This window comes from Patiria miniata, unplaced genomic scaffold (assembly GCF_015706575.1).
Source record: "Patiria miniata isolate m_02_andy unplaced genomic scaffold, ASM1570657v1 HiC_scaffold_2, whole genome shotgun sequence".
Taxonomy (NCBI): domain Eukaryota; kingdom Metazoa; phylum Echinodermata; class Asteroidea; order Valvatida; family Asterinidae; genus Patiria; species Patiria miniata.
In genome coordinates this window covers 1,575,488-1,589,454 of record NW_024037058.1, presented here as the reverse complement: position 1 = coordinate 1,589,454, position 13,967 = coordinate 1,575,488, and the positions used below count along the sequence as shown (strand labels likewise).

Here is a 13,967-nt window from a genome sequence, read left to right as displayed (position 1 = left end):
TTTTGGACTTATGAGGCGTCGGACCTGTTTTTTGTAATGTTTCATTATCAGATTATACACCAATTAAGTCCTGAATTTTATCGTTTATGTCGGAATATGTTTGTCCCGAGGATTTATGTCAGATACTGTCACGAACTTATGCAGCGCCCTCAATAGTTGATAAAATCAAATAAAAACACTGCTTCGGTCTTTGTATAACGTGAGATACGACAGTGCATTGTGTTCAAATTTTCTCCAGGTATTGTGAAGAAAACCCATGAAAAGCAGGATTTGAGCTAAATTACAGGTGCATACCTTTATTCTGCGTCATCCGAACGCTTACGTTTTTTTGCCTTATTTATATTGTGCTAAAAAAATATTCATGAATACGATCAGAATTGTGTAAACTTCCAAACACATGTGATATTCATGCTTCAAACAAACTGTAGATGGCACGAAAAAGTTTGATTTGTAATTTTGTCAGCTCTGTCACAGTCATGCTCAGTCACATTTCACCGTGACGGAGATGATTTCTTGAAATTTTCTTTAGACGAAATAAAAAAAAACCATGTTCTGCGTCCCCGCCCGCTTCCTTTTTTTTTCATTCTTTTTTTAAATCGAAAATAATAATAAATTTTCAACAGTGACATCATTTTGGCCTCTTTATCTGTTGCACCTAGCCCATATAAAGCTGGTATGTCATTTCCTGAGTCCAATGGCAGCCATTTAGAAAAAAACAAACTTGCGGCCATCTTGAAAAATAGCCCGGTCGGGCAACCATTTTGGAGGGGAAGAAAAAGGGGGCCTCCCGCTTCCTTTATTTAAAAAAAGGCAGGACCACTAAACATGTTTTTTTTTAATTTTGCCTTATGGTAATAAAATCCACCATTTATTTTATTATGTTCATACTTTAAAAGCTCTCATTAGAATTTAGTCGGCGTCACATTTATTCAAATATTGTCATTGCCATCGCAAAAGGTGTGATGGATATGACACTTGCATTTTTCCTATGCTACAACGCTGACAAGTGAATGTTGATAAATGGTCAAAACTCCCCTAAAGATTGCGCCGTACGCTAATTATAGTTGCTGTACAACATAATGATCACATCCCATGAAAGAAATTCAACATTTGAAAAAAAAAGTTTCAAAATTTTCCAGACGCCCAAAGTAGACACTTACCGTACTGAAGAATGACCCTGCATATGAGTCGAACACCGTAACCATTGGACCACGTCACCCCGCAAGACGATGAAGTGCAAACTTGGTATGCATCATGTTAGTGTGGGTTGGAGTTGGTCTGGACCCAAGGTTGTCTGGGTCTGACTTGACTGTAAACTATATTTCCAAATTGTGGACACAAGTTGGCAGTCTAGTGCAATATGAATTGCTCATCAAATGTGAACGAAGTGTTTAAACTTTAGAAAAAGCCTGATTGTCATTTTTTTTCCCTCTTCTTAATCATTACAGATTAATACAAACATGCATCAGTGTCATAGTCAACAGACCCAGGCCAAACGCAGGGAAAAGCCATCATGACAGCGTTGTGAACAATTGCCAGGGTCCAAGCCAGCCGCTGCAAGCTAGAGATTTATTCATTACTCAACAAACTGCTGTGCCTTGGCAGGATCTGCCAGTTGGTGTGAAGCAGTCACCCCGTGTACAACACAGCTTTGAACAGGTGCCTCATTCCTTGAACTCTGGTAGTGTATTTGGCACAGGGTTCAGCTTTACAAAATAAAGACATGCGGCCTATCTGTAGTGGATTTAAACCAGAGTCTGTACAAAGTGAAAGCTACAACCAACCCACACTTGGAGGATGTTCTCACAAACTGATTTTCAGTGAAGACCAATCAAGACTTCAACTTGAGGTTACAAACATTCATCAACCCGTAAATGGGCATCCGCATTCTCAAAAATTGATGTCTTTTTCCCAGAAGTGTATGTCTTCAGGTCAAATTGGGCAGACTTGCCATGATGTAAAGGCAAGATGTACTGATAGTGGCTCACACAGAATGAGTAACTTCCATGTAGCCCTGCAGCCACATGCTGCTGAGCATGATGAGCTGACAGCATCTGGATGCAGTATGTTGCTACCAGGTGCCAGTCAAGGTCTGCTCACAAGACATCATGCTAGATCACATGACATGAATTCAGGAAGGTAAGGTTTCCAAATATGTACATGTACATCACTTTACCAATACAATACAATACTGATTTAATGAGCAATGATTGAGTAAACATTTGATTGAACCATTTTTATTTTAAATAACTCGGATTAAGCCCTATACATATACATAACATGTTTTAAATTACTTGTTTTAAGCTAGAAATGCAGGATACATGACAGTACATGATAAATTAGAGTTTCTGAAACTGACATTAAATTTAAAAAAAATAGTGTAGTCCTTAAGAAATTCTTGTAAAATTATTAAATATGGGACCGCTCATTCACCCTAACCAAGTCCCCTGGCATTTTTGCCAGGGGACTTGGTTTTTGCCAGGATGTAACCTCAATCCTGCAGAATCCTCCGTTATTTTTTTAATGTGGTCCTTGGAGGGATGACCACTGCCTCAATCTTGCAAATTTCTCCGTCAGTCACTGTCAGTTTGTTGAGGCAGAGCCAGTGACATCCTGGAACAGTATGGAGGATTTCAAGTATAATGTAGGCCTACATTTATGCACGGCTGACCATAAACAACACAAGATCCGGCCCAAGACCCTGACACAGTGCATCCTCCAAAATCAGCAACACACTTTTGCCATGTAGCCTCAATCCTGCAAAATGCTCCATTTTGCAAAGAGGATTTTTGAGGATTTGGGCAGTTTAGGGTTAAAAAAAAAGGCCTAAAATACATAACTATTGAGTTGAAATTTTGTTCTTGTGTATTATAAAATGGGCACAGTATAGTAGGGTATTCATGTCCATTTAAAAAATAATGGTTGTAAAAGTTAGTTTAATTTATACAACACCTGAATAAATCCCCGTCATCTGATTGGTGAATTGTAGATCACGTGACATATTATTATTCGGTATAATGCACGGTGCGACCATGCGTTATACCCATGCGTTATACCGTTTCACTTTGCGCTTGTTCCATGACGCGGTATTTGCGTGCAAAATGCATGCTGGTGTGCGCGTTCAGCGTAGCGCGTATTGTTCCAAAGAGCCAGCGCTACAGCGTTGGGTTCAAACATTTTCGTGAAGGGGTAGTTCAACATCTTTAAAATCAAAATAAATTGTAGTTTATAATTTACCAATCAAATGACGAGAATTTATTCTGGTGTTGTATAAAACAAATAACGAATGTTTTACGTTCGTGCGATGGAAAGAATAATTTCATTCGGTGACAGATTGAATGTTCTATTCCACTCGGCTTCGCCTCGTGGAATAGAACATTCAATCTGTCACCTCATGCAATTATTCTTACCATCGCACTCACAAACATTCGTTATTTGTATACTACTACATGTACATTGTCCGATACCGACATGTAACACATATAAATTGCATGTGTAAATAAGTTAATGTATTTTCACACTTTTAACTTTGCCAATTTCTTTTGAAGATTATTCCTACGTACCTCGATCCATCAAACTCCCACCCCCCTGTTTTGGGGGATTTTGGCAGATTCAGGATACCTCCATATTGCACAAACTGGGGGATTTTGATGGATTCAGGATTGTAAGCCTAGTGGAACTGCAGGATTTTGATGGATTCAGGATACCTCCATATTGAGCTGTTGGGGAACTTTGGTGGATTCAGGATCTCAACAGAATAACTCTTTGGCTATGTTTGTGGTCAAGTAAATACTGCTTGTAGCCCTGCCAGGTCTGTCACATGCTGTACAAAAATGTATGTACTGGGTGGTTGGGAGCTTGTGACTGCGGCTTATTAGGCCTCAGCATATACAATGGATTATGTACATAACCCATCCAGACAAAGCAATGCTGGGGTCGGACAATGGCTCATTGAAATAGCCCTTCCAGACAATGCATTTAACATCATAGTATACATAGTTACCCACAGCCCAAGTTGAAAGGAAAAACAACCAACATCATATCCACCAGCAGTTGAACCATGCATTGGTGTATTTTGATGGATCCTACGCAACATCACACATCACAATTTTCATGCGAGCATGGTATCCTGAATCCGTCAAAATCCACCAGAAATTTAGGTGATGGATTTTGAAGACTCTATGGAAAAACATGCTGTATTTTTTTATGCCACAATGGTATCCTGAATCCGCCAGAATCCATCGAGACTTTTGCTGGTGGATTCTGGCGGATTCAGGATACTTCCAGTATCTACACTGGAGGATTCTGATGGACTCAGGATACCAGCATTTTTTGCTTGAAAAAACTGGTGGATTTCGGCAGATTCAGGATACTTTCTAGTAAAAGAGCCCCAGGAGTTAGAGTTAATAAAACTTTCACATTCAGACATCCAAATCTCATTGAAATGCAAGGTAAATTGGGTCTGACAAACCTCCAACTTTGGAGGACATCACAACATACCTTGATGATGATGATGTTGTAGATATCATTTTTTTGGACTACCATAAGGCATTTGACTTGGCACCACACGGAGATTGAAATCCAAACTCCAAGCATATGACTACAATGGGAAGATTCTTAAGTGGATAGAATCATTTCCATCAGATAGAAGAGAACAAATATAGGATATGGGGTCACAAAGGTTATGCCTAAATAAATTACCCATTAAACCGTAAGTAGTAAGCAGTAAGTAGAAATTAGAGCTGTGGCATGAATATGAAATTCTGCCATTGGGAGGGGGGGGGGGTTGGAAATCTCAACAAAAACAGTAGCTGTTTTCAAATGACATACTAATAATTCTCACCTTAGGCCAAGTAAAAAAAAATGTTTAGCGGTCGTGCCCACTTCCTTTTTGGAGGCTGCCTCCTCTTTTTTGTTAACAAAAAAAATGATAAATTTTAAAGAGTGACATCATTTTGGTCTCTTTGTCTGTTGCATCTAGCCCACATAAAGCTGGTATGTCATTACCTGAGTACATGTGGTAGCTATTTAAAAAAAGCTGGCGGCCATCTTCAAAAATAGCCCAGTCGGGTGGCCATTTTTGAGGGGGGAAAAGAGCCTCCTCCCTTCTTTCAAAAAGCAGGACGCTAACATGTTTTTTTTTTCATTTGGCCTTAAAGTACAGATTGAATGACTGCCACATTTTGTATGTGCCAGCACTGTTTTTTAATGAATGTTTCAGACAACATACCTCTATGAGTATGAACTGTCCCTCAAAGCCACTTTCAAGCCCAAAGAGATCATGCATGAATTGCACTGATAAACCTCTCAGGGGAATCACTGGTATAATGACATTGGAAGATTTACCCCAAACAGATTCAAAGTTTACCTAACATTTTAATTTTGTTTTTCAATTTTTTTATAATACAAATACAAGGAAATCAAGAGACAGTGAAGGCGACAGTGGAGGAAACGTAAAATCTAGAAAGCGGTTGCATGGCAAGAGAAGCCAGCAGTTTGTTGAGGAAGAAAGGTAAACAGATTTCAAGAGACTATGAGAGCAAAAGACATGAAAGTCAACTGTTTGACATAGTGGCTTCTGCTCTGCCTCTCTTCAAAAATGAGTTTCAAATGTTTGCTTATTCCTGCAATGTCAATCCTTATAATTATCAATTGAAACCTTCATGATCCTAAAATGTCAGCATAAAATTGATGCCCTAACCCTAACCGCCCTGAATCCTTCAAAACCCTCTTTGCCAAAGTGGAGGAATTTGAAGGATTGAGGTTACATGGTAAAAGTGTGTTACTGATTGCGTAGGATGCATTTTGTCAAGGTCTTGGGCCAGACCTTGTGTTGTTTTTGCTCAGCCATGGATAAGTATATGCCTGGATTATGCCCCCCCCCCCAAAAGAGTTCTGCTTCCGATTACATGGCATTCGAAAATAGGGTAGGTAGGTAGGGAGCTCTTCTTTTTTTGCCAATTTTTGTGTGTGTACGATCATATGGAGGCGTCTGCGTGTAGTCAAGGGTAAAAGGTATAAAGTGATGGTTTTGGGTGTTTTTTTTTTCTTCTCATTTTTCCTATAAAAAAATTAGGGTAGGGGCTGTCAGAATAGGGTAGGTAGGGAAACTGGAAGCAGAACTTTTTTTTTTTTTTTGGCCTTATGCTTGAAATCCTACACACTGCTCCAGGATGTCACTGGCCAGGCCTCAACCTGTTGACAGTCACTGCCGCAGGATTTTGCAGGATTCAGGCAGTGGTCACCCCTCCACGGACCATATTCAAGAAATAATGGAGGAATTTGCAGGATTGAGGCTATATGCTATTTGTGATGCGGTCAAGCTAAATGAGTCGTTTGTCGACCCTGGTCAATTTTTTTTGTTTTACAAATTTGAAAAGAGCAGAATCTCAGCATTACTGCTGTGAAAGCCGCATGCTGATACCATCTTTAGTTAAAAAAATGATGGAAGTTGGAACACAAGAAATCTGATGAAGTGATGTGATGAAGTGGTCCTATTTTGGCCTGAATCTCCAAATGAAATTCCCGACAAACGACTCATTTAGCTTGATCGTATCACATTTTTCCAGGAGGCCAATTGGAGGATTTTGCAGAATTGAGGCTACATCCTAGCAAAAAAGCCTAGGGAGTTAGGGCTAAAATGTATTTCCCAGGTGATGAATAAGGTCAACTTCCATTAGTATTGGATTCACTTTACCTGGCCAAAACACATGTACTTACCGCAAAACACTCCTGCGGCCCATAACATTCATCGCCACATTCAAGTTTTCACCGGCGTGCTTTGCATGCAACATTTTGATGGGTGTGGCATGTAGTTGCATCTGGCATGTTTAAAGTTGACCGCCAAGTTTCAAATAGTTGAATAATCCGGGCAGTTTTGAATAGTTGAATACTAAATCGAAAGTGGACAGCCCTATAAATGAAATGGTTTGTTTCCTTGGGAAAAAACTTTGTAAATACGGAAACACCTTATATTGATGGGACCTCACTGGATGTATTGTATTGAAAGCTGAGGCAAAAAATCGAAGAGTCGTAACCAACATTTTGGAAATGGGTCAAACAGTGAACATGTTAGACTTGGCCCAAGTCGGGCATCTTGCTTGGTCTGCAGCAGTATGCAGACACATACTACACACGCTACATGGGCATATTGGGGAACATTCCAATTGTAGTCTTCAACTTGTGTACCAAAAAGAACTATTTATTTGATGTCGGTTTCAAATAACCGGTTAGCAGAATTCAAACAGGAAACTAGAATTCAAACCAAATTAAAAAAAACAACCTAACCCTAACCCCACCACCATTTCCAACTGATGACATCATCAAACCAGAAGTAGATTTTTAGTACAAATCGCAAGAGGCACATACCATAAATAAAGCTAGAGTGGTGTTTCACAAAACATGGAGTAAATTGTTGAACAAAATCATTGGAACTTTAAAATGTTTGATTATTTTCTACTTATTGACCAAAAGATATTTGGCTCGGGCCATTATCCACATCCAGGCCCCAAAAGATAATATAAAAGGGTCATTGAAAATTGGATTCCTGGATTTAAGGTTTATATCGGACAATTTCCTTTCATTCATTGTAATATAAAAATGCATTATAAGCTGAATAGAAGATGGCTTTGTTATTAATCTACATGTAATGCCTAATTAGCCTTGGTCAAGGCGTTTGTCATTATTCGTCCGTACGTGGGTAAACGATCGGCGGCACATCATCGTTATGCAGTGCATTAAAGCGTGAACAGTGACCTCATGCGGCCACTATTTTATGCAAATCATTTGGATCCAGACGAACGCCTTGGTCCAATCCTCCATGTGAGGTTTTGGGGGTGGTGCTATATGCTTATAGCCTATACATGTAATACATATACGTTGTGTGTCTCACATTACACACAACACCAATGCACAAAAAAATGTGGTTTCTGACACGTCTGCAAAAGCAAATAGCTGCAAATAGTTTGATGACGTTGGGGTTTAACCAAGGTGTGATTGGACGCTCCACATATTAGCCCCGCCTACACTTACCGGTATCTGTATTCGCATAATGAGGTCATGCGCTGAAAATATAGTGCAAGATAAAGAAAAGCATAAGCTTTCGAGGATAATTGGACCAAAGCGTTAGTCTGGATCCAAATGATTTGCATAAAATAGTGGCCGCACGAGGTCGCTGTTCAAGTTGTATTTTTAATGCACTGCATAACGAGGATATGCCGCCGATTGTTAACCGCAGCGTACGGACGAATAATGACGAATGCCTTGACCAATGGTAATGCCTAATCTCTGTATCATTGCCCTCTCATTTACACAGTTGTTACTTGCCATCACGTAAGCAATTTCTTAGTGAAGAGAAAATGGCTGCTAGGATGAGCAACCTAAGCATCACAAATGAAAACAAGATGGCTTCCTTACAGGAGCGATGGCTGCAAGCTAAGATACACACCAAGAGACAACTAGAAGAAATTGAAAGCAGGTAGAATTAGAAGGCACACAATTATACAAACATAACATGGCTTGAGGGTGGACGGTTGTTATTTGCTCCCAGGGGTATTGTATTGACAAACAAGTTTCAAGGCTAATCCACGGGAATTAGAGTCTTAACTTCTTTTACCGCGGAGAGCTAACATCGACTGTCTGCCCCAAAATATGTTTTCGGGTACATATCTTTTCTTGTTTTCTTCGCTGACAGATCTTTCCAGCCTCACACGTTGCGTGTTTATCTGTCATTCGTTTCTAATACCGCAAAACCTTTGCGAGTATACACGTCATCCGACGTGAACTGGTTGAGGACGATCATAACTGCTGAAATAAATCATTCCAAAGATCTGGTTTGTCTGTCTGGGATTAAATATGAATGAAAGCCCATTCTGTTGCAAAGCTATTTCCAATGCATACCATGAACGTTCGTTGCACCCTGCAGGACACTGTCTCGGGAAGTCGGGCGCTGCTTTATCCAGGCCAGCAGTCAAGATATATACTGAGGTGGAATAGGAACACTCATACCTATACACATGCATGAGTTCGCCATGCATTGTGTGTTCCCATGATCACAACAACAATAACATGGGCTAGGGAGCCTACGGAATTGAACGGGAAATTTCACTTTTCATGCAGATCGTATGTAAACCTTAATTCCTCGATCTTAATCATCAATTCCACTCGTATCTTAGGTGGCGTCTCTAGTAATACCAAGGCCATTTTGAGGGTTAAATCTGATGTTTTGTTGGGTCGTTAGTTATGTGTCAGACCATGGCTGCCATTCAGCTTGAACCCTACTATTGCAAGACCATGTCCTGGGTTTAAAAAAAGGTGATAATTAGAGTCCAAGTTACTCAGGCTAGGGAAATCCCAGGTTTAAGTCATCACCACAAACCTTACTTGCGATTGCTACCAGAGTTGTAATGACTCGAGTCAATGACTCGACTCGAGTCCGACTCGAGTCACAATTTTTGGTGACCAGAATCAGATTCGAACCAGCCAACTGATCTGTTAGCTTGGTGGTCAAGTGGTAAGACATCTGCACTAGAAAGCAGGAGGTCGTTGGTTCGAGTCCCACCCGAGTGATTTTGTTCCAACTTTCACTCTGGAGGTAACACACTGAGTATACAGTGTTTAAACGTCGGTGAAGGGCAAAACCTATACTTTGATTTATATCACCCCGACGCAAAATTCCATCTTATAATAGTTTACGCGGTACCCGCTGCTATGTACATCAGATTCGAACCAGCCAACCGATCTCGTTAGCTCGGTGGTCGAGTGGTAAGACATCTGCACTAGAAAGCAGGAGGTCATTGGTTCGAGTCCCACCTGAGTGATTTTTTCCAACTTTCATTTGGGAGGTAACACACTGAGTATACAGTGTTTAAACGTTGGTGAAGGGCAAAACCTATACTTTGAAGTCTCTTCTGTTTCACTGCAGGTTGTCTGATTCAGAATCAGACGTGGAAAGTGAGTGTGACATCGGTACTACAGGAGATGATACTAGCAAGGACCACTGTCGGATTCATGTTAGTGCAGAGCTCAAGACAGCTTTGAGACAGCAAGAAGCATTCTTACCAGACTCTGTTGTCAAGTCTATGTAAGTTCACAATCATAACCATGGGCAATTCCATGCTAACTCACGTTACACTTAACGGTGGTCTTCCGTCAACTCTATACTGTTATTCAATAAAGTCAAAGCATTTATAGAGAGGATTTTTCTCACAGAAGATCCCTTGAACTAAAGTGACTAAACTACACAAAAGGGATCAACAGAATAAATATCTTTTGGTTTGACATGAAGTTTTTTTATAGGTACCTTGGGTTACAAAGGACATGGCAGAAAGCTGTTGATTTAGGGCTTTCACTTAGTGCTGCAGCCGAACCACCGAACCGAACTAAAAATAGGCGAACTTGGCCTTCCGAACCGAACCCGAACCGAACCGAACCCAAATGTCAGTTAGGAAGAGTTCGGCAAGTATTTGTTGATAGCGCTAGGAATGCTAATGCTTGCAATGAAAGGGCAAAAATAAAACGCACGGATGATTGAATTTACTGTGTTGACAAGTCACCGCATTCATCTTCATTATTTGCTGTGTTCTAGCCAGACATACAACGTACGCGCCTTGCGATTTTCTCAATGAAAAGCGTGCTCTTTGCATTCATCCAGCGTGGTCAGTATCCGGCCCTGCGCCATGTTCCAGCATGACGTAGTACGCTTGGACCAAACCAATTGCGGTGAAGGGTGTGCTTTCCTCTGGAAAATTTACCAGCATTTTCAGTTTTTTTCACCGTATCAGAATTTAATGGGAAAAAAACAACTTTTTATGGAGTCTGAAACCTTTCCCATGTTCACAATAAGTTCGTAATTTTCGCAATATATTTTTTTTTCGTAAAGAATGAATAAAAAAAAATCGATGTAATCTCCCAAAAGAGGGTGAAACACCCCTTTACGAAATGGATCCTTCTGTAGAATGAAAATTCATCATGGAGTCGCAAATCGAAAAGTTATTATTTTTTTACGGTTGGCTTGTTGCTAAAAATAATTATGATTTCATAAGTTTGGCACAGTAAAAGATCCTGTTTGTTCTTAGAACAAAACTAATCAGCAATTATTGCCACGAAGCATTTTTAGTGCTCATCAGGGCATGCTCGGACGGGACGGAACTCGTCGGGAAAACCGTCAGCACGTGTGGGAAAATGTTAGGGCGATCGTGTAGCGTACGTAGGGCCCCTGTTTTGTTTTGATCAAATTATAGTCAAAAATGTTTTTTATTACGTGTTATTGTTAAGTTGTGTCGCCGCGCTGTCATCGTCATTTTACCCCCAAATTTCCCTCAAAAAACCTCAAAACCCGGCTCTCTATCTATGACATACCTGTTTATTGAGAACCAACTAGTTTGGTCTGTCTAATAATTTTAAAGTGGATTTGTTCCCTTAAGTTAGGAACCGGGCCCTACACTACACGATCGCCAATTTTATCTTAGTTGCCGGGCCGGATAGGGCTGCGATAGGTAACGCAAGCAGCAATTTACGATGTTCATTTCTCAACGTCATCAAGTCAAATTATAACGGAATTTTGTTTACACAACAAAAATAAGATTCATCCTTCAACTTGTGTTGAATAGCATGTGGAAATTGCAGTGCCTATTTGGTCAGAGGTGTGCGGTACACACGTGTTTGTTCGAACAGGGGAATTAACGGCCTGGCCTGCTTTTCATTGTAGCCCAATACATGGAATGGACAAGTACATTATGTGTGCACTTCTGAAGCCAAACCGAACCGAAGTTCGGGAAAAAAAATCGAATCGCAAATGAACCAAACCGAACTGAACTTGGTGGATCAGTTGCAGCACTGCTCTTGCTTACTTGCGTCGCGCCTTTCTCTTCGGACACTATAATATTGTACGCTCAAACCCACCTGCCTGCAATGGTGCTACCCTGCATATAGTAATGCTCTACGGGCAAGATGAGTGCAGTAGCACCCCCCCCCCCCCCCCCCCCACAGAAGTGTTGGGAGATTCTACTACTAGTAATAGTGAATAATTCCGCGTAGAGTGAACCACCCACCTTCCCACTCTTGCGTATGTGTTCACTTGCGCTCCTGTAAGTATAATGACCAGTGGGCCAAAAAGTACTTTTGGAAATAAATCTAAGGGAATGGCTAGCGCCCTCAAGAGAATAATATGATCATTTGCATTTGTTACAAATGGCCTGATAAGGGGCTACTGGCAGACATTTGTCAACTGAGATGTTCAATGTTTCAAGTCCATTGGTGCTGGGACAAAAATGCTGTTCATTTTCAACCGTCGCAAAGTGCAGCACATGGTATCTGTGGTGCATAGAACCCATAGGTCACAGGGAGTGCCAGATTGCTGGCTTTGTCGAGGGAAAGTACATGTACCCTAATTTTCGGAATATATGCCGCGCGGCGTATAAGCCGCAGCACGCAAAAATCTGCAAATTAAGATTTGAAGTCGGCGTATAAGCCGCATCGGCGTATAAGCCGCACCCGCAACCGCAGCGGTTCAATTTCGTAAGGCCTCCAAATTCTAATCAAAATGCTCTGAACCAGTTCCATTTGCACTACGAAAGCTATAAAAGGGCCACAAATGTTATGTCAAATCATTTACAGTCGATTACTCTTACAAACAAATATGGAAATTGATGATGAGAAATAAAAAACGGGAATTGCTGCCGGCTGGATCGTCAGTGAGCCTGTGCCGGCGAATGACATTATTTTCCCCCAGCACTTTAGAGAGTATGCAACCCACCATGTGTGGAGCGCATGTTGTGGAGCACTACAAATCCTGCTTTGTGGCAACAGACGCTGAGTTGTTTTGTCCTAAAGGATAAACAAGTCCGTTTTTACAGCAAAACTTCAAATTGTTGTGATTACTAACGAGTAGTAACGTCAAAACTTCAAGTTTGGATCGTAACTTTCTTCGAAAACAGTCAACACGATGCCGAGATTTTATGGACGAATCCATTAATTTCGTAGGGGTGGTTTCACCCCTGCTTTGAGTTTTACATCGTTTCTTGAATACATTTCAAGAAAAAAAATTATATTGTGACGTTTAACAACTGATTATCAAATAAAAATATGTTTCAAACTCCATAAAAAGTATTAGTTGTCTTTTTCCTTTTTTTAAACTGGGGAAATATTGGTAATTATTGTTCCCAGGAAAGTGCACCCCTTTATTACCACAAATGGTGTGGTCCATGGGGAATCCATGCAGCATGCATGCAGCATAGGCAGCATCACGTACGGCCGGTTAATTGTCGATGTCCAAGGGACAGCTTTCACTAACCATACTTTTTACCGCTCGGTATCTTTTTGTGGGACGTGCTTTCGGTTTGTTAATGACTTTCTTAATTGATAATTATGTCAGCAACACATCTCTTCTTGTACTAGTGCATTAAATACACATGTAAATGTCATTTTTATTCTTCAAGGCTCTGCGTATAAGCCGCCCTGTGTATAAGCTGCAGTAAACATTTTCATGGGCAAATTCAACGTATAAGCCGCGGCTTATATTCCGAAAATTACGGTACATACATGTACATAGCGTACCTAAAGACATGAGGGCACTTGAGATTCTGCCAATAGTGCACAGAGGAGTCATCTTTCAAATGCCGGTTATTTAAATTTTTACTATGTCCTGGTATTTTGTATAGCCAGTTATTGATAAAAAGTTATTGCCAAACCAACGTAATTTGTTGGCATCTTTTTTTGTAGTGTTTGTAGTTCTGAGAGAAAAGCCCACGTTAAGTGCTTTGACTTTTGATATCAAATAAGACCCCCTTTAAAATGTAACACAAGTTACCATGGAATTCCCACAATAAACTTGAAGGATATTTAAAGGTATAGTCCATCATTTGTAATTCGTGCATTTTGTTTGAAGCAGCAAACATGCTCAAAATCTAAAGAAGTATGCTGAACAACTAACCTGATGAAGTTTCAGCTCAGCTTCAGCTGTTTATTCC

The 13,967-nt window shown here is 40.4% G+C and overlaps 1 protein-coding gene across 3 annotated transcripts in view; it reads left to right on the top strand.

The window, feature by feature from the left end:
* LOC119726983 overlaps positions 1–13,967 on the top strand; it is a 32,515-nt gene that overhangs the window by 14,083 nt on the left and 4,465 nt on the right. Inside the window, exons 1-5 of one of the 3 annotated variants that reach the window (XM_038198837.1) lie at positions 1,145–1,245; positions 1,449–2,139; positions 5,417–5,512; positions 8,315–8,476; positions 9,923–10,081. In XM_038198837.1, the coding sequence (XP_038054765.1) occupies positions 1,724–2,139; positions 5,417–5,512; positions 8,315–8,476; positions 9,923–10,081 (833 nt within the window). In that variant the 5' untranslated portion in view covers positions 1,145–1,245; positions 1,449–1,723. Of the gene's footprint in view, positions 1–1,144; positions 1,246–1,448; positions 2,140–5,416; positions 5,513–8,314; positions 8,477–9,922; positions 10,082–13,967 lie in introns of those variants that run through there. The other 2 variants (XM_038198836.1, XM_038198838.1) reach the window with 2 other exon arrangements.